The sequence below is a fragment of the Ahaetulla prasina genome, chromosome 6, assembly GCF_028640845.1.
Source record: "Ahaetulla prasina isolate Xishuangbanna chromosome 6, ASM2864084v1, whole genome shotgun sequence".
In the NCBI taxonomy this organism is placed as follows: Eukaryota; Metazoa; Chordata; class Lepidosauria; order Squamata; family Colubridae; genus Ahaetulla; species Ahaetulla prasina.
In genome coordinates, this window is record NC_080544.1 from 103804352 (window position 1) to 103827583 (window position 23232).

The window sequence follows — 23232 nt, forward strand, 5'->3', positions numbered from 1 at the left end:
ACTTGCACAAACACATGTAACTAATACACCAAGAATATATGGCTTTAGATTAGGGCTGATTTCAAGATTTTTTGCTACAGGTCCCCTTATTAAAATGATTTATGTGGATAAGTAGTGGATAAAATTTGGTATTTACAGTATTAAAAATTGACAAACTTAAAATATATGACTTTGGATCTTCAGGAGTCCCCAGTCTACTTTGAGAATTGCTGGCTTAGGACGTTTTCTGAGGCTATATCACAATGGTTCCTCATCCTATAAAACCTAATCCTAAAGCCTTAACTGGTCATTTTCTTGAAATTGAAAAAATAGCATTTAAATTGTTTTTTAGTAGCCTTTAAGACAGGAAAAAAATTAAGAAATGCACCAGATCATAAAATATTTAAATATATCTTAACTTGTTTTAGAAACAAGGATGCTTTATGACAGATATGCTAGAGATGAGAGAATGGAAGATGCAAGGTAGGTTTAAATCCATGTTAAGTAGAAAGACTAGCAGTTGTGTGCTAGTCATCCTCAGACATCTTTTCAGATTTTATTTCTGCCAAAACTTAAACCGGCACTACTACTCAGTTGACCCAGAGGACAGAGAAACCTCCAAGTGCTTCACCGAACCTGTGTGGTAGTGTGGCAAACAGTGTCAAACTCACGTTGTCATGGCAACATGTGATGTATCAGGACTTCCCCCCCTTTCACTAAACCAGGTGTGGGTATGGCAGCATGTGATGCATCCAGTCTGCCAGCCCTGCTCTAAAAGGATGCAGATGACCAGCTGTCTACAAGGAACATCAATCCTTCCATTCCCCACTGTCCTGATGAAGCTACTTGGATGAGAAGCGAAAGAAAAAATCCAGCTGCCTCCTGAAAAAACATCTTTGGGACAACCTGGATAACTGAGAATCTCTAGTTTTGCCAAAACTGGACCACATATAGGTAAACACAGCTGGGCTTTGTCTGCACACACCCTCCCCCGTAACGACTGCTTGATTTCTCCTTTTCTTTGGAAATTCTTTTCTGTATCCAGAATGCAAGCTTGTTTTGCTGCAGTGTTGTCATTTCCAAACCTTCTGAATTTTTGTATTTCAACTTGTTTTGTTTGTAGTAGTTGCCCATCTTAAAAATCAAATCAACGCAAACTACATATTAGGCTAAACCAAAGCAAAAATAGAATAAGAAACTGATACTGCATGTCTGATACAAGCCATCATGCTCTCCTCCCACTATGACCTCACTATTCTAGCACAAAAAGGTAGGGCCTGTAATTATAAAGGCATGCTTCTGACCATTTGAAATTTAGGTTAACTTTTTAAAAAATTTAAACCACTAAGTTTTCAATTAAGTAAACTACACCTTAAGCATTGAACACAATTTTACAGCCAATAACATTTCAGCAGTCTTGGCAGCTTTTAAACATCCTTCGTTAGAATGTAGTGATAAAATACTTAGGAACAGCAAAAGAAATAGGAAAAATAGTGAAACAAGATTAGCATCCTGGCCAGTAGTTTTCCAGTAACCTGAATAAACGTATTGCTCAAAGTGCTTCTGGATTTATGAAAATTGGAGATGCGTTCCATACATTTCTCTTGCCATTCAGACAAGTCAAACTTTGCATCAGTACAGAGTTAATAGTAACCTTGGGCTTTAGCTTTCTCCAACTCATTTAAAGTAACTTATTTTTAAGCAGAAAAAGCAAAGCTTTAGGTCTCCTGGGCATTCTTAAGTAGACAAATAGAATAAATTTGTAAAGTGGTCAATTAGGACACAATACCCAGAGACTGGTTTGTCTAATCACTCTATAGTACTGTAGAAATAGTTTGGTGTCAACTTGAACAAGATCTCCATTACTTATATACTACCTGTAGATGACCTATGTGCTAATACAACTGAAGATGGTGAATTCACTCAACATTAGGTATAGTTAGTCCTTGACTGATGCCTGGTCACTTAGTGACTGATCAAAGTTACAACCTATCTCCTGATTTTGAATGGCTGCTCTCTATGCCAGCATTTACAGCTATTTATATACATTTAAATCACTTGATGACTGCTTGATGACTGGCATGATTTATGAAGACTAAATGCACCACTAGCTCCACTAGGCAGACAGTAGAACACAAATCAGTAATTTGCTACTATTTTTATAGTTGAATGTGGCACATTTGCATACCTGGCAGTCTTGTATAAAGATTTGAGAACCGAAACCCAGAACTACACTGCCAATTTTCAAAAAGCATCCAATTCATCCAATGAAGTGAATATATAATATTTTATTGAACATTCAAACTTCATTAAGACATGTGCAATATGGCAATTTAATGGGTTTAAACCCTAACTAAGACAACAGTAATGATTGCTTGCAGGGTTTAGCAACAGGGTCCAGATCACACTTAACACTAATTAAATACTTTATTCAATAAATACATACCAAACAAAAATGCATTTTTATGTTCTTATAAAAGATTAGTCATTTTGAAAGGCCTTTCCAATTTACTCTAATATAGGATTATAACATACAATAAAGGTAGGTATGCTAGTTTAACATAATTGGCTGATTTTATACAGCACTTATATCTTTTAGTCCATAAGTAAATTATTAAATGATAAAGAACATCTAGCACTACCACTTCTACAGAACTAGGAAATAAATTTCTAATAAAGAAAAAATGTACAGACCCCATGACTTTCCACCCAACCCCAACAGTCTAAACCCTAAAGAGGAGAAAGCCAATGGCTCTCCCTCACAAAAGCTCACGACAAAATGTCGCTTTGCTTATCAAAAATCTGTATTTCTGATCCGTAATGAGCATTGAGACAAGATTCAATGTATCCCCCAAGCACAATGCACGTTGTGGATCGCCTGGTCAGCAACAGCGAGCACTGCATTCCAAAAACATCTCATCCCAGGGATTAAATGAGGTCAGCCACATTCATAGGCATTTCATCCACTGTAGTATTGTAGAAAGTCTCAATATCCCGAAGGATCCGCTTGTCCTCCTCAGTGACAAAATTTATAGCCACACCTTTCCTGCCAAAACGACCACCTCGACCAATCCTGCAAACAAAGCAAAGACATCAAACATCACTCGTCTTTTTTGACAAATAACGAAACCTGTTTTGGGGTGAGGGAGCCAGAAACTAGTAATGACATTCATTGACAGATTAATGTTATTACAATCTCTTATGCTATTTTGTTGGGCCTAGCATTTTAAAAGTAAGCATAGCAAATATTGACTAATACTTTGATTATAGAACAGCTTCTCAGTTTTGGTGTGGAGTAAACAGAATATTACATTCAACGTGACTTCCAAATAAATTTTTGCTGATCTCATTCCCTTACTTTGGAGAACTTTGGCAAAAAGTTCTCCCACACCATTTCTTCTGAACACGGACAGAGCTTGATGTCAGCCTCCAAATTACCAAGCTTGTTTTAAATCAGAGAGACACTCATTCCAATTGCAGTTCTTAAAAGCCAAGAGTTAATATTGTATTTTCAAAGAGACAAAAAACTTTTTATTCATCAGTGGGAAAACTTATCACCATCTGTCAAAACAAACAACTTAAAAAATTAAACAGTACTGGGCACACAGTAGATCTACAGGTTGACAACCCACAACTTCTGCTTCTACCTGGTCAAACCATTAAGAGCTTTTTAAGACAAACATAGCTCACAACAGTCATTACAAAAGAAAAGTATATAAATACCAACTCGCTCTTTATGCAAACAGTGTGCCGCTTACGAATCCACGTCCTAAATTACGTCGTCGTTTCTGAGCACCATCTCGTCATCAACTGGGCTAGCGACTCCTGTATTTTTTTGTATCAAGTAATAAGGTACAATTTACTTCATTTACGGACAAAGCCACTAAGATAGACAACAGCTTAGGGAGGTAAATTTAAAGTTCTACTAGAAGACACCAGAGAAAGAATCCCACTGTAAGAGGAACCAGAGAAGGCAATGGAGGCATTGGCACACAGAAATGTCCAATAAAGCAATATTAAGCTAACAACAACTTTATGAAAAGCGCAAACCTTTGAACACGTTTTCCTAAAATCGCAATGATACACAATGGCAACTTCTTTAAAATATGTTTGCAAACTTCAAGCATCTAAGAATGTTAATTTAGCAGTCTTCGATATCTTTAGTAATTAGCAAAAATTGAATAAACAAGTTTTCCCACTGTTTTGTTTCATTGGCTAATCAAGAAGCTCTGCCCCTCCCATCCTCAACACACTAAGCGCGCGCACAATAAACACACACACGTTATATAATGCAAGAAAGCGAGGGAGGTTTGAAGATGTAAAGATTCAAGACTTCAGAATTGAAATTCAAAAATTCAACTTACCTGTGAATATAGTTTTCACGATTGGTTGGCAGATCGTAATTTATAACCAATGATACTTGCTGCACATCAATGCCACGAGCCTGTAAAACAAAGGCAAAGCACTGAACAGCACACTTCAAGCCTGGAGGTCAAGGTATCTCAATACTGCTGGATAATATAGTAAGATGCTGCAATCACGCAAGCCCATAGCATGGCATGGACTTGGGCTCTGCCAACAGCTTGGGGAACTCAGGTTACAATGACCCACATTAAACAAATCAGTTTAAGCTCAATGACTATTGAAACTTACCAGCAAATCAGTAGTAATCAGGACACGGCTTGATCCTGACCTAAACTCTCTCATGATAACATCTCGCTCCTTCTGATCCATGTCACCATGCTGTAGAGATTTTTTTATAATACAATGAGAGTTAATATATTAATCAGCTTTTATTGCTTCAAGTTTTGCTAGTCAATTAAAAAATGCAGGCCTTTCAAATAAGCTAGCATCTTTTACTGTATTATATTGTGGACTAGACAAGGAGAATTGAGCAGGTAAGACAGTCAGTAGACACAAGCATAATCTTTTTTAAATTATTTAAATTATTTCTAAGAAAATCTGGTGTTCACTCACTGGAGGAGGACCAATACCTAAAACATATTATTAAGCACCTACTGATGAAACTGCAACATGACTTCTGATGTGTTACATTTAAATGCATGAAGTTTGGGGCAGACTGAAATACTTTCTCAGCCTTTCAATACCAGCCTTGATAGTTTAGGGAACTGGAATAAGGGGCATGTCCCAATATTTTGCCTTTGAACAGTATCATAGAACCTATTTTCAGATAAATTCTTACCAGAGCAGAAACAGTGAAGTCTCTTGCATGCATTTTCTCTGTAAGCCAATCTACTTTCCTTCTTGTATTGAGGAAAATAACAGCCTGGGTAATAGTCAAAGTTTCATATAAATCACACAGGGTATCGAGCTTCCATTCCTGTGAAATTAAGGAAGCGATCATAAGCACACAAAAGAACAGTGCAAAATAAAACTTTAAGCACTATATAGTGTTGCACCAAGTCTCCAGACTAGGACACTGGACATTAAGAAAGAGGTCCACCCAAGTCACACTTGATTCAGTGCATTTCTTCTTCTTCTTGTGTGTACCGTGCTAGCATTACCACAAAAGCCAAGGAAATACCCCAACTTGTGCAGTTTTAGCACAGTGCTTGTAACAAGAAGTCAAAACTAGCTTCAAACTGGTTCATCATCTTCCTTACCTCTCTTTCCACATTAATATAGAATTGCTTGATACCCTCAAGGGTCAATTCTTCTTTCTTCACTAGAATACGAATAGGGTCTCTCATGAACTTTTTGGTCACTTCTAACACATCCATTGGCATAGTTGCAGAGAGCAATACAACCTGGGTCAAGAAAATGAATGGATTAGTCTGCCCAAAAGTTAAGAGGCAAATGTATGAAACCCAGCGTCTTTGTCTGCTACAGGATCAAAACAGACAAAGATAGAGGATACAATTTTGTTTTATGCAGGGGGAACGACAACACAGCACTTCACAGCTACATTGTAACTATAACCTGCATTATTACACGACTGCATCAAGTTTCACTTTACCTGAATGTTTGTGCTTAACTTCTGAAAAATTTCATAGATCTGATCCTTAAACCCCCGGCTTAACATTTCATCTGCTTCATCTAAGACAAACATTTTGATCCATTTAGGTGCTACAAAGAAAAAAAAAAAAACCAGACTCCGTCTAAGTATTCTTACAAATAATATTTTGCGCTATTAAAATTTTACTTTTACTTAAAAGTAACAAAATCATGATTTTTTAAACCAATGCCTTTGATATATCCTAGAGAGATTTTAAATTGTAGTACTTACACAGATAGCGTCTATTTAACATATCAAATACACGCCCAGGAGTTCCCACCACAATGTGGGGAGCCTCTGCTTGGAGCTTCTGCATCTCATTGCGAACATTTGTACCACCAATGCAAGCATGACAGGTGGCGCCCATATAATCTCCAAGTGCCAAAATAACTTTCTGGATCTGAAATGACATAAATCTCAATTAAAATTTTACTACTTGGGGGAGGGGTGTCTCTATTGTTGAACCCAATTGGATTCAAAATATAGCAATAGCATTTATATACCAGTTAATAGTGCTTTTAACAACCGTTTCTAAGCGGTTTACAATGTCAGCCCATTGCCCCAACAATCTGGGTCCTCATTTTACCATCCTTGGAAGATTGAGTCAACTTTAGGCCAGTTAGGATCGAATTCCTGGCAGTGAGCAGTGACTTAACCTGCAATATGCAATACTGCATTTTACCCATTGCGCTACCATGGCTCTTAATATAAAACTGACAGGCACATATCTCATATGTGATGAGCAAGCTCATCAAATGAAATTTGACAACCTTTCTCTATCCACAAACACCATATTTGTAGAATCTCAATTGATACTGCATGAAGAGGGAATTTATAAATAAAGCTCTATAAAATAAAGCTGACAGATAGCCAAGAACCATAGTTATGACACCATGCCAAAAACAGTATCAGGCACTTCTCTATAGACAAGCAGAATTGATGTAATCTTCTAGAATTATCAGTTAAGTCAGCAAGATAAAACTGACCCTCCTTATTGGATAAAACGCTAGCAAAACATTTAAACATTTCAAGTTCAAAAACAGGCCCCCTCAAATATCACCAGAAATGCTGTCAACTTTTTTTTAAATTTGAATTTATATCCCGCCCTTCTCCGAAGACTCAGGGCAGCTTACATTGTGTAAGGCAATAGTCTCATCCATTTGTATATTATATACAAAGTCAACTTGTATTGCCCCCCCAACAATCTGGGTCCTCATTTTACCTACCTTATAAAGGATGGAAGGCTGAGTCAACCTTGAGAGCTCTCCCAAAAATGTTCAGGACATTATTGCTGAATACCTCTAATAAGTTCAGGATAGCTATTCTGAACTTGAAGCATGTGGAAACTTGAAATATTCTGTACACCTCCTTCTAAAATCAGGGATGTTGATGCATAGCAACTTATGCAGCTGACATGATCAAAAAAGCTATCTACTGCTAAAAATAACTTTGGGCTTGTTGCTTTGTCCTCAAGGAATAATTATTAAGCAGCACGAGGTGAGTAGATGTCTAACTGCATCTTAGCTCTATGCTCAGATGCATTAGGAGTGTTTTTCTAAGGTTACTCTCTGCATGACCATTTTCCCTTCACCAACAAAAGCATAGCACAGTATTGCTGTAAAATTGGCCTTCAATTTCTTCAAACTCATCACCAGATTATAATATTTAGAGAGCCAGTTTGGTCTAGTCATTAAGGCACTGGATTAGAAAGAGACCCTGAGTTCAAGTCCCTGCTTGGCCATGAAAGCCACTGGATGACCTTGGGCCAGTCTCTCTCAGTTCAGCTTACCTCACAGGGTTGTTGTGGGAAAAATAGGAAAAAGACTGTTTGTTGGATAGGTTCACTGCCTTAGTTGTAAAAATAATAAAAACTGAATATCAATAAAAATAAAAAACAATTTAATAAAAATTTAAATATAGCTCTGCAAAAATGCAGTTCAAAATAGAGGCCAAGAGACTGACACAGTACAATTTGCACACATATAGAGAAAAACTGATTACATGCACACAGGCATTTTCATGTTGCAGAATGTTTCATGCATTCTAAGAGTACTTTTTCTCAGAGAAGTTGTTTGCATTTTGTATCATTTTAACAATTTCCATTTAAGCTCCTGTAGAAGTATTACTGCACTTCATTCCATTATCTGCCACAGTTATATCTGATTTCTTGACCTTTTCCATATTTATTAACCCAAAGGAAATGAGCAGTCATTACAAACTTGCAAGAAATCCTGCTGTTATGTTATGACACTTGAAACCTATGCAACATGTAAGCAGCTTTTTCAACTACATTATCGATACCTGTTGAGCCAGTTCTCTGGTGGGGGCCAATACTAGTGCTTGGGTCTCCTTGAGATCAATCTCCAACTGTTGCAGGATTGAAATAGCAAATGTGGCTGTCTTGCCAGTACCTGACTGAGCTTGAGCAATCACATCATACCCTAAAAAAAGGATAGATATTTACTGCTCTCACACAACACATTAAGGTTGCAATTTAACTGTACAGTTCCTTTTCAAGTGATCAGAGTTACAAATAAGTCTCCATTTTTAGGTCAGTCCCGAAAGATGGAATACCATCATCTCACTTCACAAGGAAATATGAATTGTATTTCTACCCAAGGCAGAGCAGTTCAGACCAAAACTTGGTGTCTGCTATTAAAAACATCTTCACTGTGGCTTACCTTTAATACATGGAATAATAGCACGCTGCTGGATAGCTGAAGGCTTCTCAAAACCATAAGCATAAATTCCTCTCAGAAGGGATTCTTTTAAATTCATGTCATCGAAATTGTCAACAATTTCATTCCAATTGCTCTGCAAGAAGAAAAAGTAAATTTTAATATGCTTCATCATCTTTCTGCACGCTTGTAAAAAAAACAACTGTTACTATCACTAACATACTAACCTCAATGACACCATCAGGATCCATTCCCTCGGGGCCATGGTCTCTATCAAATAAGAGAAGGACACACTGTTAACCAAATTTAAGTATTATTGAATTCTTAGCAATCTAACGTATCTGAAAGCTGTCAAATATGCAATAATTATTGCTACGGCCCTATCTAGTCAAGTTAAGTATACTGCTTCATGATTCTGCAAACATTACTAAATCACTCATATCATATACGTCATACCATTAAAAATCCTGAAAAAATAAGTAGTTCCACTGAAGAACTTTTGTTGTTTCTCACCAATCTACTTTCTAGTGTTAGCACACTACACACAGTCCTTGACCTAGAACCATTCATTTAGTGACTGTTCAAAGGCACAGAAGTGACTTATGAGCCCTTTTCATACTCATGACTCTTGTAGCATCCCTGTGGTTATGTGATCAAAATTCAAATGCTTGGCAACTGGCTATTTTTGACAGTTACTATAACTTGGGATCGCATGGTTATTTTGTGGGATCTTCTGACAGGTCAAATTAATGAGGGAACCCTGATTCACTTAACAATTTTGTCACTAATTTAACAATGGTTCACTTAACAACCATGACAAGAAAGGTTATACAATGGGGCAAAACTTGCAACTGATTTGCATGACAATGGAAATTTTAGGCTCAATTGTGGTCATATGTCAAGGACTATTAGTACTTTGCTTATAGGAATGCATTAGGAATGCATGACTTCTCAAAATGTACAGATAGTCCTCAGTTTACAAGTTTATTTAATGATCATTCAAAATTACAACAGCCCTGAAAAATGTGACTTATGACATTTGAAACCATTGCCGCATCTCCATGGCCATGTGGTCCAAATTCAGACACTTGGCAACTATGATGGTTGCAGTGTCCAGGGGTCATGTGATCATCCTCTGCGACCTTCTGACCAAATTAACGGGAATCCAGATTCACTTAACCATGTTACTAAAATAACTGCAGTGATTCACTTAACAACAATAGCAAGGAAGGTTGTAAAATGAGGCAAAAGCCATTTAGCAGCAAACATTTTGGGCCCAAGGACTATTTGTATATAACTCTTCTAAAGCCTTGAGTGCATTTAATTATGGACTACCTGTTCAGGTGCCCTCAAAAGTACCTTCCCTGCTTTATGTTATCCTCACAACTCTGGGTTGTCTGCAGAATAGTCTGGGATGAAAGATAGCAAGTGGTGGCAATTGTTATTGCAGTTCTATATTTACTCTGTCTCACTGGCGCTATGAAAATCGGTCTGCATTGAAATATTTAAGTCTCAATCACATTATGGTGTGCATTTGGGAAGCCAGCACTCATCCTTCTCTCATTTGAGAAAAAAAGCAAGCTTTCAAATGTTCTGCATTCATTTCCGATGCCAATAGTAATACCCTGGGGAAATCAAAGTTCTAAATACAGCAGGCCGCCAGCATACGTTGCTCTCCTTCTGCCATAATACTTGGCAGCAGATCTATATAAAGTATTTGGCTACGTTTTGTTGTGTTCTCCAAAAACTCTTTAAAGTGTTAAATCTATTTCTCTTGCCTTAAGAATACACTTTCCCCCAATATCTATGGAGATTCTCAGTCATCCAGGTCAGGGGTCTCCAACCTTGGCAACTTTCAGACTTGTGGACTTCAACTCCCAGAGTACCTCAGCCAACTGGCTGAGGAACTCTGGGTGTTGAAGTCCACAAGTCTGAAAGTTGCCAAGGTTGGAGACCCCTATGGATCCAGGTCATAGTTGTCTCAAAAGTGCTTTTTGAAAAGGCAACTGGACTTTTAAAAAGCACCTTTGGGACTTTTCCCCAATTTTACCTGGGTTTTTACCTGGTTTTTTGGGACTTATCACGCCACACAAGAAATGGCAAGCCAATGAAAGGTATATACTGTGTGTATACATCCTAGGCTTAATAATCAAGTAAGCAGATGCCTGCATGCAAGCACACTCATCCTTATGTAAGTATTTTCTTCGACTAAATCGGGGCCCCGCATGGCAGATCCAATCAATTTAGTGATTCTACCTGCGAAAAGAATTCACTGGGTTGCCCAGGCAACCATGTCCACATGGAACCCCAAAACGACCGTCGTCTTACAAGAATTCGTGGAATGAGGAAAACGGGCAACTTAACGTGGGAAGAAGAGGAAGTAGAGAAGGCAAGAGGGGCGAAAGGGGGGATCACTGGCCCGAGCGAGGAAAACGTGGACGGGGAACGTTAATCCCCGCGCCATTCCGGGCCTTCTCTTCCCCTCCCCCACCCCACCCCTCAAAAAAGATCCACCGAACTCTCGCGAGAGCTCCACCCTCTCGAAGTCGCGGGCGCAAGCCGAGCGGGCGAACGCACGCCGGTGACGGACGAGGCTGCCGGCAAACCAACGGCCTACCCGCCGCGCCCCTCCCTGTTCTTCTCTTCGCGCCTCCTCCCCCCACTTCACCCGTAAATGGACTCGTCCGAAGCAGCCGGCCGCCCAGAGGCTCCGCGCCGGCCGCTTGGGCGAAACCATGTGGTCGCTCGAAGGGAGGGCAACAGGCCAGCTACTGCACGCTCGAGACCAACGGTCGGATTTTTTTCCCCGTCAAACACCCCCCACACTCAGTTCCCGGACAAGACGCTTGAGGCACTGGCGAGGGAGAAGACCTCTCCTTTATCCCAAGGGCAGGAGGAGGAAGCTTAGCCAGAAAGGGACCCTCCCCGCGGCGGCCGCCTCAAGGAACCCAGCTTGTTCTCCTCACACTACAGCCCGGACAACCCTCGCCCTCAACAAGCTCCCTTTCAAAAAAACAAAAAAAAACCCTCCCCGGCGTCGTCTTCTCTTCGCCCGCGCCAGAATATACCTGCTGTAATCCGCGGATCCGCCTGACATGTTCCGATTGCTGCCACTCTCCTCAACTGAAAAGGCAGCGTCGCCGCGGCGCCCGCTTTATATATATATCCCTCCCCCACTGGGCGGATCTACTTTTACTCCCCTTCCTCCTCCCCCCCCCCGCCGCTTCGCGCTCCTTGCGGAGGAGTATAAGAACTTAATTGCAGGGGGATCCCGAGCAGGTCTGCCCCCCGCCTCCCATTCCTATCCAGGGACACATCTCAGGCCCAGGGAGGTGATCGGGAGAGGGAAGAAAAAAAAAAAAGAACGGACGGCTCCAAGCGGACCGCAACGGCTGGCACGGGCCGTAAAAGGAACGGAGTCCGGTGGGAGGGACTACTTTACGCCGCGAGACGCGGAAGGATATTGCAGCAGTACAGTGTGACGGGACGCGTTCCGCTTCAAACCTCCCCCCCCTCCCAACACCTCTGAACTCACCTCCCCCCCCCCCCGCACCGCCTCGTAAACGGGGCTTGCTAGGCCGCCCCTGCCTCGGCGAGGCGGGGAAGGGAATGAAAAATGGCGGCATCTCTCCCTGCCTGAGGGAAATTCTGGGCGGGAAGGCGGAGGAGAGGTGCCGCTGAGGGGAGGGTGGGCGGCGGACAGGGTCTTTGAGCCTGGAAAGCGAGGCAAAACTCCAACTTCCAAGGAAAAGACCGCGGGGTGTGGGATTTTTAAAGGTTCTGCCTTTTATCGAGCCCTTTAATGAGTAAATTTTGCGGGTTACCCGGTGGGGGAACGGTTATTCCCACCCACCCCCACAAGGGTGGGGCTTTTCCCCACGAGGATCAGTCTGCGGGGTAGAATTTGCCGCGGTGTGGCTCAGGCTGTAAGAAGCCTGTTATTAAACACAGCTGCTTGCAATTACTGCAGGCTCGAGTCCCACCAGGCCCAAGGTTGACTCAGCCTTCCATCCTTTATAAGGTAGGTAAAATGAGGACCCAGATTGTTGGGGGGGCAATAAGTTGACTTTGTATATAAATATACAAATGGAATGAGACTATTGCCTTACACAATGTAAGCCGCCCTGAGTCTTCGGAGAAGGGCGGGATATAAATGTAATTAAAAAAAAAAAAGAATTTGAAAAAAGGAGACGGGCAGCAAGAAGAGGAAGAGATGGAGGGTGTTTCTTCATTTCTCCCCTCCTCCCCCTCCGCTTCGCGCCTTGCGGAGGAGTATAAGAACTTAATTGCAGGGGGATCCAGAGCAGGTCTGCCCCCCGCCTCCCATTCCTGTCCAGGGACACATCTCAGGCCCAGGCAGGTGATCGCGAGAGGTGAGGAAAAAAAAAAACAACGGACGGCTCCAAGCGGACCGCAACGGCTGGCTCGGGCCGTAAAAGGAACGGAGTCCGGTGGGAGGGACTACTTTACGCCGCGAGACGCGGAAGGATATTGCAGCAGTACAGTGTGACGGGACGCGTTCCGCTTCAAACCTCCCCCCCCTCCCAACACCTCTGAACTCACCTCCCCCCCCCCCCGCACCGCCTCGTAAACGGGGCTTGCTAGGCCGCCCCTGCCTCGGCGAGGCGGGGCGGGAAAGGGAATGAAAAATGGCGGCATCTCTCCCTGCCTGAGGGGGATTCTGGGCGGGAAGGCGGAGGAGAGGTGCCGCTGAGGGGAGGGTGGGCGGCGGACAGGGTCTTTGAGCCTGGAAAGCGAGGCAAAACTCCAACTTCCAAGGAAAAGACCGCGGGGTGTGGGATTTTTAAAGGTTCTGCCTTTTATCGAGCCCTTTAATGAGTAAATTTTGCGGGTTACCCGGTGGGGGAACGGTTTTTCCCACCCACCCCCACAAGGGTGGGGCTTTTCCCCACGAGGATCAGTCTGCGGGGTAGAATTTGCCGCGGTGTGGCTCAGGCTGTAAGAAGCCTGTTATTAAACAGCTGCTTGCAATTACTGCAGGCTCGAGTCCCACCAGGCCCAAGGTTGACTCAGCCTTCCATCCTTTATAAGGTAGGTAAAATGAGGACCCAGATTGTTGGGGGGGCAATAAGTTGACTTTGTATATAAATATACAAATGGAATGAGACTATTGCCTTACACAATGTAAGCCGCCCTGAGTCTTCGGAGAAGGGCGGGATATAAATGTAATTAAAAAAAAAAAAGAATTTGAAAAAAGGAGACGGGCAGCAAGAAGAGGAAGAGATGGAGGGTGTTTCTTCATTTCTCCCCCTCCTCCCGTTCCTTTCCAGATCTGTGGAGGTCAGGGGACGGGACGGGACATGTCCGGCCTAACATCTGAGGCGGGGGAGAGGCTTGTGGCTCGGCCTTATATTCCCTTCATTCGCCCCAGTTTAGGATGCGCTTCGAGGGCGCGAGGTTAAGGAAGGAAGGGGACGGAGGTTTGTGGACTTAGGAGACCTCGCCGGCCTCTTCCCTAAGATTGTGAGGTCGGCCCGGCGCCGAGGGGCGAAGTGGCTGTTTTTTTTGAACGGAAAAGCGGCGAGCCTTTGTGTGTGTGTGGGGGGGGGATGGATAGTCAAAATCGGTTGATTATTTGGTTGGCGGACGAGGCCACCAGACGTTGCTGGTGGGGGTTGGGTGTGTGACAGAAACGAGGATGGCCGGGAGAAATGGGGACCTGCGGGTCGCGAAGGGAGAAGAGGCGGGAAGCAGGCAAATGGAGCTTGTCGATCAGAAAGATCGGCGGTTCGAATCCCTTAGTACAGGTCTCCTGCGGGATCGGGGTTGGACTAGATCAGGGGGTCTCCAACCTTGGCAACTTTTAAGACTTGTGGACTTAGCTGAGGTATTCTGGGAGTTGAAGTCCACAAGTCTTAAAAGTTGCCAAGGTTGGAGACCCCCTGGACTAGATGACCTCCAAGGTCCCTTCCAATTCATTGTTACTGATGGATGGAAAGAAATGGGGTGCAGGAGGAAGGGGTGCACAGGAAAGGAATCTAAAGGAACAAGAGTCAGCAAAGACTATGGTGATTGCTTCCGGCTACACATCCTTAAAAAAAAAAGGAATCGGAGAAGATTATTGTACAGTACCTGTTTCATGTCTAGGCAGTGTAAATTGGGAAAGGGGGGGGGAGTTAGTTCATAGAGAAACAACTAACTAGGTGTAGCAGTCTGGTGCCTGGTTGGAATGCAGAAGTGCCAGGGTGGGGAAGGGCTTGCCTGCATCAGTTAATTTCTCTGGGATCAGGCCAGGTGGTTAGAAACGTGCTGCCTGCTTCCAGATTAGTATGAATAAAGACTTTTTTTCCTGCTATCTCTTTAAAGCAAGCATTGCTTAAGCTGCAGGGATAATGTTTAATATTTGTAACTGTATGTGGGTTTTGAGTGTTCGCTTTCAATATGCTCTATATTCTTATTACAAGCAAGTAGAAATGGTGTTTTGTGAAAAACTACCTGAAGAATTCAGAATGGAGCCGATAGTTGACCCAAAGTGCGAACTTCTCAGAAAGAATGCTAATGACCAGATGACCCCAAATTATCCTTCCATTTTCCCCCCACCTTTCCTATCAGAACTAATCCTTCCACCTCCACTATCCTGCCCAAACCGATAAAACTTCTTGGATGAGAAGCGAAATATCTTCAAGGAAAAACAAAGTTAATTTGGCTTTTGAAAAAGCACCTTTGAGACAACTATGACCTGGATGACTGAGAATCTTCAGTTAGCAGAATTATTTTTCTTTTAACTGTTGCAGTCTCTTGTGTTGAGGTTGAAAAGTTTCAGACTGAAATAACTGCCTAGTGAGTTTAGATTTAGTCATCTTGTCTTCAAGTAAAGTTTATCAAGATATAGAAGGATATACGGGGTGAGAACTAGTCTATTTGTAGAAGCTTTTGAAAAAGGATAGGTTAAAATTGTAATAAAAGTGATCGGTGAGCAAAATTGTTTTTATTTATTTTCATATGTGACATTCAAAATTGATTTTAAGATGAGGCCTGGCAAGTAAAAGCTTGCCAAATAGAATAGAACAGAACAGAACTGAACTGAACTGAATTGAATTCTTTATTGGCCAAGTGTGATTGCACACACAAGGAATTTGTCTTTGGTGCTAATGCTCGCAATGTACATAAAAGACACATTTGTCAAGAATCTTAAGATACAAGACTTAATGATAGTCATAGGGTAGAAATAAGCAATCAAATCATATTAGGAAACAGTCAATATAAAAAAGGATACCAGCAACAAGGTTACAGTCATATAGTTATGAGTGGGAGGAGATGGGTGATGGGAACGATGACAAGATTAATAGTAGTGCAGACTTAGTAAATAGTTTGAGAGTTTCCAAAAAGCCTTTGGAAGAATTGAATACAAGTGAGAATAATTACTATTTTAGCTTAATCCTTTTTTTCACACTAATGCTCATTTTTCACTCTAAGTAATGTTCATTTTAATATATTCTTTAGGGTAGTTCCCTGAAGCCTTTTTCTGTTCACAGATATTCTTTTAAGAGTTGCATTCTGTTGGTGCCAAAAAAATAATGACTCAGTAGCAAGGAATTGCACCCTTTGGGATGCATAGTTTACAGGTGAGGAAATTGGTTCTGTATTGACTGCCAGGCTATTTTTCATTGAGTTTAATCCTATATGTAAATTAATGGTTTTCCTCCAGAAAAGGTTTAAGAGATTTGCATTAGTTACATAAGTTCATTACTTAGGCAAATGGTTAAGAATTCTGGTTACTGCTCAGTTTCCACTTTATGCTGGTTAATCTTTTCTCAGTATGCTTTTTTTAAAATCACAAAGCACTATTCTACCATATCTTAGCCTGTTTCTCATTTTTATTCCTTGATTATAGAAGAATGCAACATTTTAAGGATTCTGGGGCATAATTTAGTTTCCCAACCTTGTGGAGAGCCCCAGATTGCCCAAATAAAAGCATAATTGAATTCTGACTTTTTTCATACTTCAGAGGATTTTAAGGCTTGCATCTGATTCTTGGAGCCAAAAAAGCCAGTAGTGCATGTTTAGTCATGTGCGGGAGAAATTATAAGGATGGAATGGAAAGGAAATGGACTACCTTCCAGAGGTATGACTTTGATAAAAAAAAATCCACTAAAATTGTTTTTAAAATCCACCTTATTTCTACCAGATTTTATCAATGCAATTTCAGGTTACTAGGAAATTCATCCTCCTTTAGTGGATCATTTGTTGTAGGATGCTCATTTGGCCCAGTATATCTCTACTGCTAAACTTCTCAGAAATGAGATTACTGTTTGCATATAATAGTCCTTCCTTTGTGGCTAAGTGCAGAGGAAAGGCAAACAGAATTTTATAAACCATTGCTCTAAACAAAGGTAAATTTGGAAAATAGCATACTAGAGTCAAGTTATAAATACAGAAACTGACCCAGAGGGGAAAAGCTTTAGGTACCAACATGTACAAGAGGTTAAAACTCTCATTTTAACTTCCCTCTTGGCCAGATTTTATTGAAGCTTTCAAATCCAAATCACAATTTTCAATCTTATTTAGCTCAGATCTCGTTGTAGGAAATTAAATTTTAATTAGAATTGCAGCCAATTACATTTTTTCCATCTCTGTACTGTTCATAAATAAAACTACTTTAACAGTGATGCTATGCAAGGGATGATACAAAGTAGCATCTCCTATTTTGACTAATGGGAATGTCCCAGAGACGAGGGTGGGGCATTTCTCTTTCTTGTGCCCTGTAATGTTTCGGTTGAGCTGCTGCCACTGAATTTGATCAGTTAAGACCGTTTGAAAAGGGCATATCCCACTAGTGAGCTTTATTGGATCAATCTGAGGCTCTCCAGAAGGTTGGGAAACTAAATTATAGCCTCAATCCCTAAAATGCCTTCTTCTATAATAAAAATGAGAAACAAACTTGAATATGGTAGAATGGTGCTCTGTGATTTAAAAAAAAACAAAAAACAACCATCCTGAGCAAAGATCTTTATATCTGGATTTTATTGGCAAGTTCCTTTTACATGCACACACATTGCATCCCATTTAGGCCAAAGTTTACACATTTATTTTTGAACTGATACCTATTCATTGTGTGGAGTTCTTGCTATCGCCAAAGTAAGGTGTGAAATGAACCTGAAGTAAGTTTTGGTCAGTTAGAAGAGTCAAGTGTTTATTAATTAAATTCATAAGATACTGTATTTTTCGGAGTATAAGACGCATCAGAGTATAAGATGCACCTTAATTTTGGGGGAGGAAAATAAGAAAAAAATTGATTGGCAGGTGGATTGGCCTCCCGGAATACTCCCAATCAGCTGTTCCTAGAGGTGAATTTTAGCAACAGGTTCCTTGGTTGTGAGCTCTGTGCCTTGCTTTTTTTTTTTGCTTTTTTATCTGCCTCTGAAACTTCTGAAACAGCTTCAGAAAAAAAGCCATTGAAGCTCTGTTTGGGAGCTGTATTTGGGGGCTTTTTTCCTAAGCTCTGTGAAGCTCCGTTTGGGGCTTTTTTTCTGAAGCTCTGTTTCTGATGCTTTTTTGAGCCTCTGAAACCTTCATTTGAGAAGCTGGATGGATATACATTCGGAGTATAAGACGCACCCAGATTTTCATCCTCTTTTTGAGGGGGAAAAGGTGCGTCTTATAGTCCGAAAAATATGGCATCTCTTAGATACCTAAACAACATGTTCTGTGGCAGTAGAGCTTGAAAAAGGCTGTCTAGCCCAATTGTTTATCCTTTTTCATCTTAGGATCTTGTAACATGATGGAGCAATTCTGTTGCAGAATTTCCACCCCAACATTTCTGTAGAGTGTCTGGTGGAGATGGTTGGTACAGCTAACAATGAACAACTCTTGTGCTATGATCACTCAGAGAAATGGCCTTTTAGTTTTTTTAAATTTTTTATTAATGGAATATAAAAAGAACAAGAGCAACTAAATATACTACTGATTGTACAGTTTTAAAAACTGCATTCTTTATAGGGATTTCAAAGATAAGATGTTTTTTAAAAAGCACATAGAATCAATCCAAAATTAATTCAATGTTTAATTGATTATGTGTCTGATGATGTGCCATCAATTCAGTGCCAACTCCTAGTGAGCACCAGGATGATCTAGACCAGGGCTGTCAGACTTGTGACCCTCAGGCCAGATGTGTCACGTGCTGGCCACGCCCACACCCAGTTTAGCTAAGGGGGGAAAAGTGATATGTCACATGATGACATCGTGATGAGGTGAGTTTGACACCTCTGATCTAGACCCAACTTAGCCCTTCAGGTTTTCCAGCAGTGTGACATCACCAAATTGAGTCTGTCCATCTTGCTGATGTGTTCATTCCTTTTACCTTTCACAGCATTGTCGACTTCTACAGAAAGCCAGGTCCAAAATGCAATATTTGGAGATTAGTTCAAGTAAGAACTCTGGGCTGATATCTTTCATGATCCAATTGATTCCTAAGCGCATTCCTCAGCTTCACATGGTCACAGGAATCAACCTTTCTTTTGATACTCTTTGACCTTCTCAGTTATCAAACACATGTCAGCAATAGTACGTATTGTTTCTTAATCTTTTCTGAAGCTACTTTGAACATCTGGCATCTTTCTCTCTCTACTGTAGCTGCTGCTGCTACTGATCCTTTCAGCCTTGTCTGACTCTTGATGATTCTGTGGGCCAGATCTTTCCACCTCTTCTGATCTTGCACTAATTTTTCTGTGCTTTGGCTGGTCAGCTTTGATCGTGCTAAGTCACTGTATTCTTTGACGTCTTGGGTTCCTTTCACCGCTTACTCTTCTAAACATAATTGTTTTCTCCAGTGAATTCCCTTATAGGATAAGTAGCACAACATTAAGTCTTAGTATCAGTTTCTGGACTGATCCGTTGGCCATTGATCCTTTCTCCAGATTTGCTGGAGAATGATGACAGCTAGATCAATTAGCCTTAACGTTGGCAGCGAGGCTATCAAAGTAGGGTATAGCTTCAGTCTTTTAGGATCAACCATCAACCATAAAGGAACCTTTTTATTGTAAGGTGCACAGTCATGCCAATGAGATAGGTAGCATAGAAATATAATGAATTAAACAAACCACCAGTCAAGACATATTTTGCAGACTAGACTTGGTAGAGCATCTATGAAAGCCTTGGAAAAGATAGTCAGATGTCATAATATACTTTATACAAAAGATCAGAATCGTGCAAGCCATGGTGTTCCCTGTGATACTCTATGATGACTTTGAAGAAGATGATGACTTGATGGCCCATAATCCACTTGTATCAACAATCTAGTCAGTTTTAGAATAGAATTTTTATTGGCCAAGTGTGATTGGACACACAAGGAATTTGTCTTGGTGCATATGCTCTCAGTGTACATAAAAGAAAAGATACGTTCATCAAGGTACAACATTTACAACACAATTGATGGTCAATATATCAATATAAATCATAAGGATTGACAGCAACAAGTTACTTCTGTGTATAGGTATATCTCAGGGTGGTTAATGAATCCCACCAAATGGTCACGTTACTTGAATTCCCCCCTAAACAAAATGATAGGTATAAAACAATGACTTTGTCACTCAAGTGTTCCTCCTCTTCCAGCATCCTTCCAGTATTGCTGCTGCCTGATAAAGATGCCTGCTGGCTTTCCCCAGGCAGCTGGACTGGCCTTCGTGTCATGGATGACCCTGCTGGGAATCTATATGTTAACAATTTTTGTTCCTGTAACCTTCAATTGGGTGCAACAGTGCATCATAAGGCAACAATTTTTAGATCAAGATACCTGAAATGGGCTAATGTGTTCAAAATCCGGGACCGACCCATGATTCCTGTGGAATTGAAATTTGGCAAATTTTATAAAACAAGTTGTGATATTATTATTATTATTATTATTATTATTATTATTATTATTATTATTATTATTATTATTATTATTTATTATATTTGTATACCGCCCATCTCCCGAAGGACTCAGGGCGGTTCACAGTCAAAAACAACAGAAAAACATATAATACATAAAAAACTAAAAGAATAGACAGTTAAATGCAATTGATGCTCTAACTTTTAAATACAAATTTAAAACCTCATTTAAACCCTTTTAAAATCCCAATTTAAAACTACGTTCAAGCTAGTCCTGCTCTTGAAACAGCAGCGTCTTCAGCTCGCGGAAGGACTTGAGATCGGGAGTTGACGAAGCCCCAGAGGAAGCTCGTTCCAGAGGGTAGGGCCCCCACAGAGAAGGCCCTCCCCTAGAGGTCGCCAGCCGACATTGTTTAGCTGACGGTATCCGGAGGAGGCCCTCTGTGAGAGCGCACTGGTCGGTGAGAGGCTAATGGTGGCAGTAGGCGGTCCCGTAAATATCCCGGTCCTAGGCCATGGAGCGCTTTAAAGGTGATAACAAGTACCTTGAAGTGAACCCGAAGACCACTGGGAGCCAGTGCAGATTACGCAGGAGGGTGTCACATGGGAGCCAAAGGTGCTCCTCTATCACCAGCGCAGCCGCATTCTGGACCAGTTGGAGTCTCCGGGTACCCTTCAAGGGGAGCCCCATGTAGAGAGCATTACAGTAGTCCAGGCGGATGTAACCAGGGCATGAGCAACTGTGCATAAGGCAGCCCGATCCAGAAAGGAACGTAACTGGCGATCAGGCGAACCTGATGAAAAGCTCCCTGGTGACGGCTATCATATGATCTTCAAAGACAGCCGTGCATCCAGGAGGACGCCCAGATTACGAGCCTTTCCGTGGGGGCCAATAGTTCGCCCCAATGGTCAGTGATGGAATTAGTTGACTGTACCGGGCCGCCGCATCCACAGCCACTCGGTCTTGGTGGGATTTAGTCTGAGTCTGTTCCTCCCCATCCAAACCCGTACGGCCTCCAGGCACTGGGACATCATTTCAACAGCCTCGTTGGGGTGGTTAGGGGTGGAAATATAGAGCTGAGTATCATCAGCGTAGATGACAACTCACCCCAAAACCACGGATGATCTCACCCAGCGGCTTCATATAGATGTTGAACAGAAGAGGTGAGAGAACCGACCCCTGCGGCACCCCACATAAGAGGCGCCTTGGGGTCGATCTCTGTCCCCCCGTCAACACCGTCTGCGACCGGTCGGAGAGGTAGGAGGAGAACCACCGATGAACAGTGCCCCTCACTCCAAGCCCTCGAGTCGGCGCAGCAGGATACCATGATCGATGGTATCAAAAGCCGCTGAGAGATCTAATAGGACCAAGACAGAGGAACAACCTCTGTCCCGAGCCCTCAAGAGATCATCAACCAACGCGACCAAGGCTGTTTCCGTGCTGTGACCAGGCCGGAAACCGGACTGGAATGGATCAAGATAGACAGTTTCATCCAGGTACTGGGGCAACTGTCGTGCAACCACACTCTCGACAACCTTTGCCACAAAGCGAAGGTTGGAGACCGGACGATAATTTGCTAAACTAGCTGGGTCAAGGGAAGGCTTCTTGAGGAGGGGCCTCACCACCGCCTCTTTCAAGGCGGCAGGGAAAACACCCTCCATCAAAGAAGCGTTCACAATTTTCTGTAGCCAGCCTCGTATCACCTCCCGGGTGGCCAAAACCAACCAGGAGGGACACGGGTCCAATAAACATGTGGTCGCATTCAATCTCCCCATTAACCTGTCCATGTCCTCAGGAGTCACAGGATCAAACTCATCCCAGATAATAACATCAAGACCTGTCTCCTCCACCCCGTCTGGATCCACCCAGTCTGTGTCCAACCCCTCCCGAATTTGAGCGATTTTATCAAACAGATATTGTCCAAATTCCTCAGCTTGACCCTTTAAGGGTTCCTCTACCGCTCCCTGATGGAGGAGCGAGCGGGTCACCCTAAACAGGGCGGCTGGGCGGTTATCTGCTGATGCAATGAGGTTGGAAAAATACTCCCGTTTTGCCAGCCTCATCGCCACTAGATAGGTCTGAATTTGAGACCTAACTAGTGTCCGGTCAGATTCGGAGCGGCTGGCCCTCCAGATACTCTCTAGGCGTCTTTTCCGGCGCTTCATTTCCCTCAGCCCCTCGGAGTACCAAGGGGCTAAACGAGATCGGCACCGGGTCAGAGGCCGCAAAGGCACGACTCGATCTAGAGCGCCAGCCGCCGCCCGATCCCAGGCGGCGACCAGAGCTTCAGCCGAGTCGTGGGCTAAATCCTCAGGGAATAGCCCAAGCTCCGTCTGGAACCCTTCAGGGTCCATCAGGCGCCTGGGACGGAACCAGCGAGTCGGTTCCGTCTCCTTGTGGTGAGGGTCAGCGGTTCGAAAGTCTAGTTGAAGGAGTGAATGATCTGACCATGACAAGGGTTTGATAACTAACTCCCCTACTGCGACCAGATACCTCTCACCGACCCGTGCGCTCTCACAGAGAGGGATTCCTCAGGGTGCCGTCAGCTAGGCAGTGTCGTCTGGCGACGCCCAGGGGAAGGGCCTTCTCTGTGGGGGCTCCCGCCCTCTGGAACGAACTCCCCCCAGGACTCCGTCAACTTCCGGACCTCCGAACCTTCCGTCGCGAGCTCAAGACACATTTATTCATCTGTGCAGGACTGGCTTAGATTTTAAATTTATAGGGGTTTT

General features: G+C 42.4%; 1 protein-coding gene and 3 non-coding genes across 7 annotated transcripts; all 4 read right to left on the reverse strand.

Annotated features, from left to right (window-relative positions):
* Window positions 1-2247: 2247 nt before the first annotated feature.
* Window positions 2248-11836, reverse strand: EIF4A2 (eukaryotic translation initiation factor 4A2). 4 transcript variants are annotated; one of them, XR_009155616.1, is made up of 12 exons: window positions 11742-11785; window positions 8901-8943; window positions 8677-8809; window positions 8297-8436; window positions 6227-6395; window positions 5957-6066; window positions 5604-5747; window positions 5183-5320; window positions 4633-4722; window positions 4344-4423; window positions 3707-3804; window positions 2912-3052 (listed from the first exon to the last, which is right to left on the reverse strand). XR_009155616.1 is itself a non-coding variant. In XM_058187139.1 (11 exons), the coding sequence occupies exons 1-11, from the start codon at window positions 11768-11770 to the stop codon at window positions 2908-2910; spliced, it is 1221 nt and encodes a 406-aa protein (XP_058043122.1). In that variant the 5' UTR covers window positions 11771-11836; the 3' UTR covers window positions 2248-2907. The 4 variants fall into 4 exon arrangements, 2 of the variants coding, with proteins under 2 accessions (XP_058043122.1, XP_058043123.1); XR_009155615.1 differs by having other exon boundaries at window positions 2913-3052; window positions 3703-3804; XM_058187139.1 differs by lacking the exon at window positions 3707-3804 and having other exon boundaries at window positions 2248-3052; window positions 11742-11836.
* LOC131201524 (small nucleolar RNA SNORA81) lies at window positions 5389-5567 on the reverse strand. The gene has a single exon (XR_009155891.1). It is a non-coding gene; the product is annotated as a small nucleolar RNA SNORA81 (small nucleolar RNA).
* Window positions 5797-5925, reverse strand: LOC131201515 (small nucleolar RNA SNORA63). Its single transcript, XR_009155882.1, has one exon. It is a non-coding gene; the product is annotated as a small nucleolar RNA SNORA63 (small nucleolar RNA).
* LOC131201527 (small nucleolar RNA SNORD2) lies at window positions 8511-8582 on the reverse strand. Its single transcript, XR_009155893.1, has one exon. It is a non-coding gene; the product is annotated as a small nucleolar RNA SNORD2 (small nucleolar RNA).
* Window positions 11837-23232: the final 11396 nt, after the last annotated feature.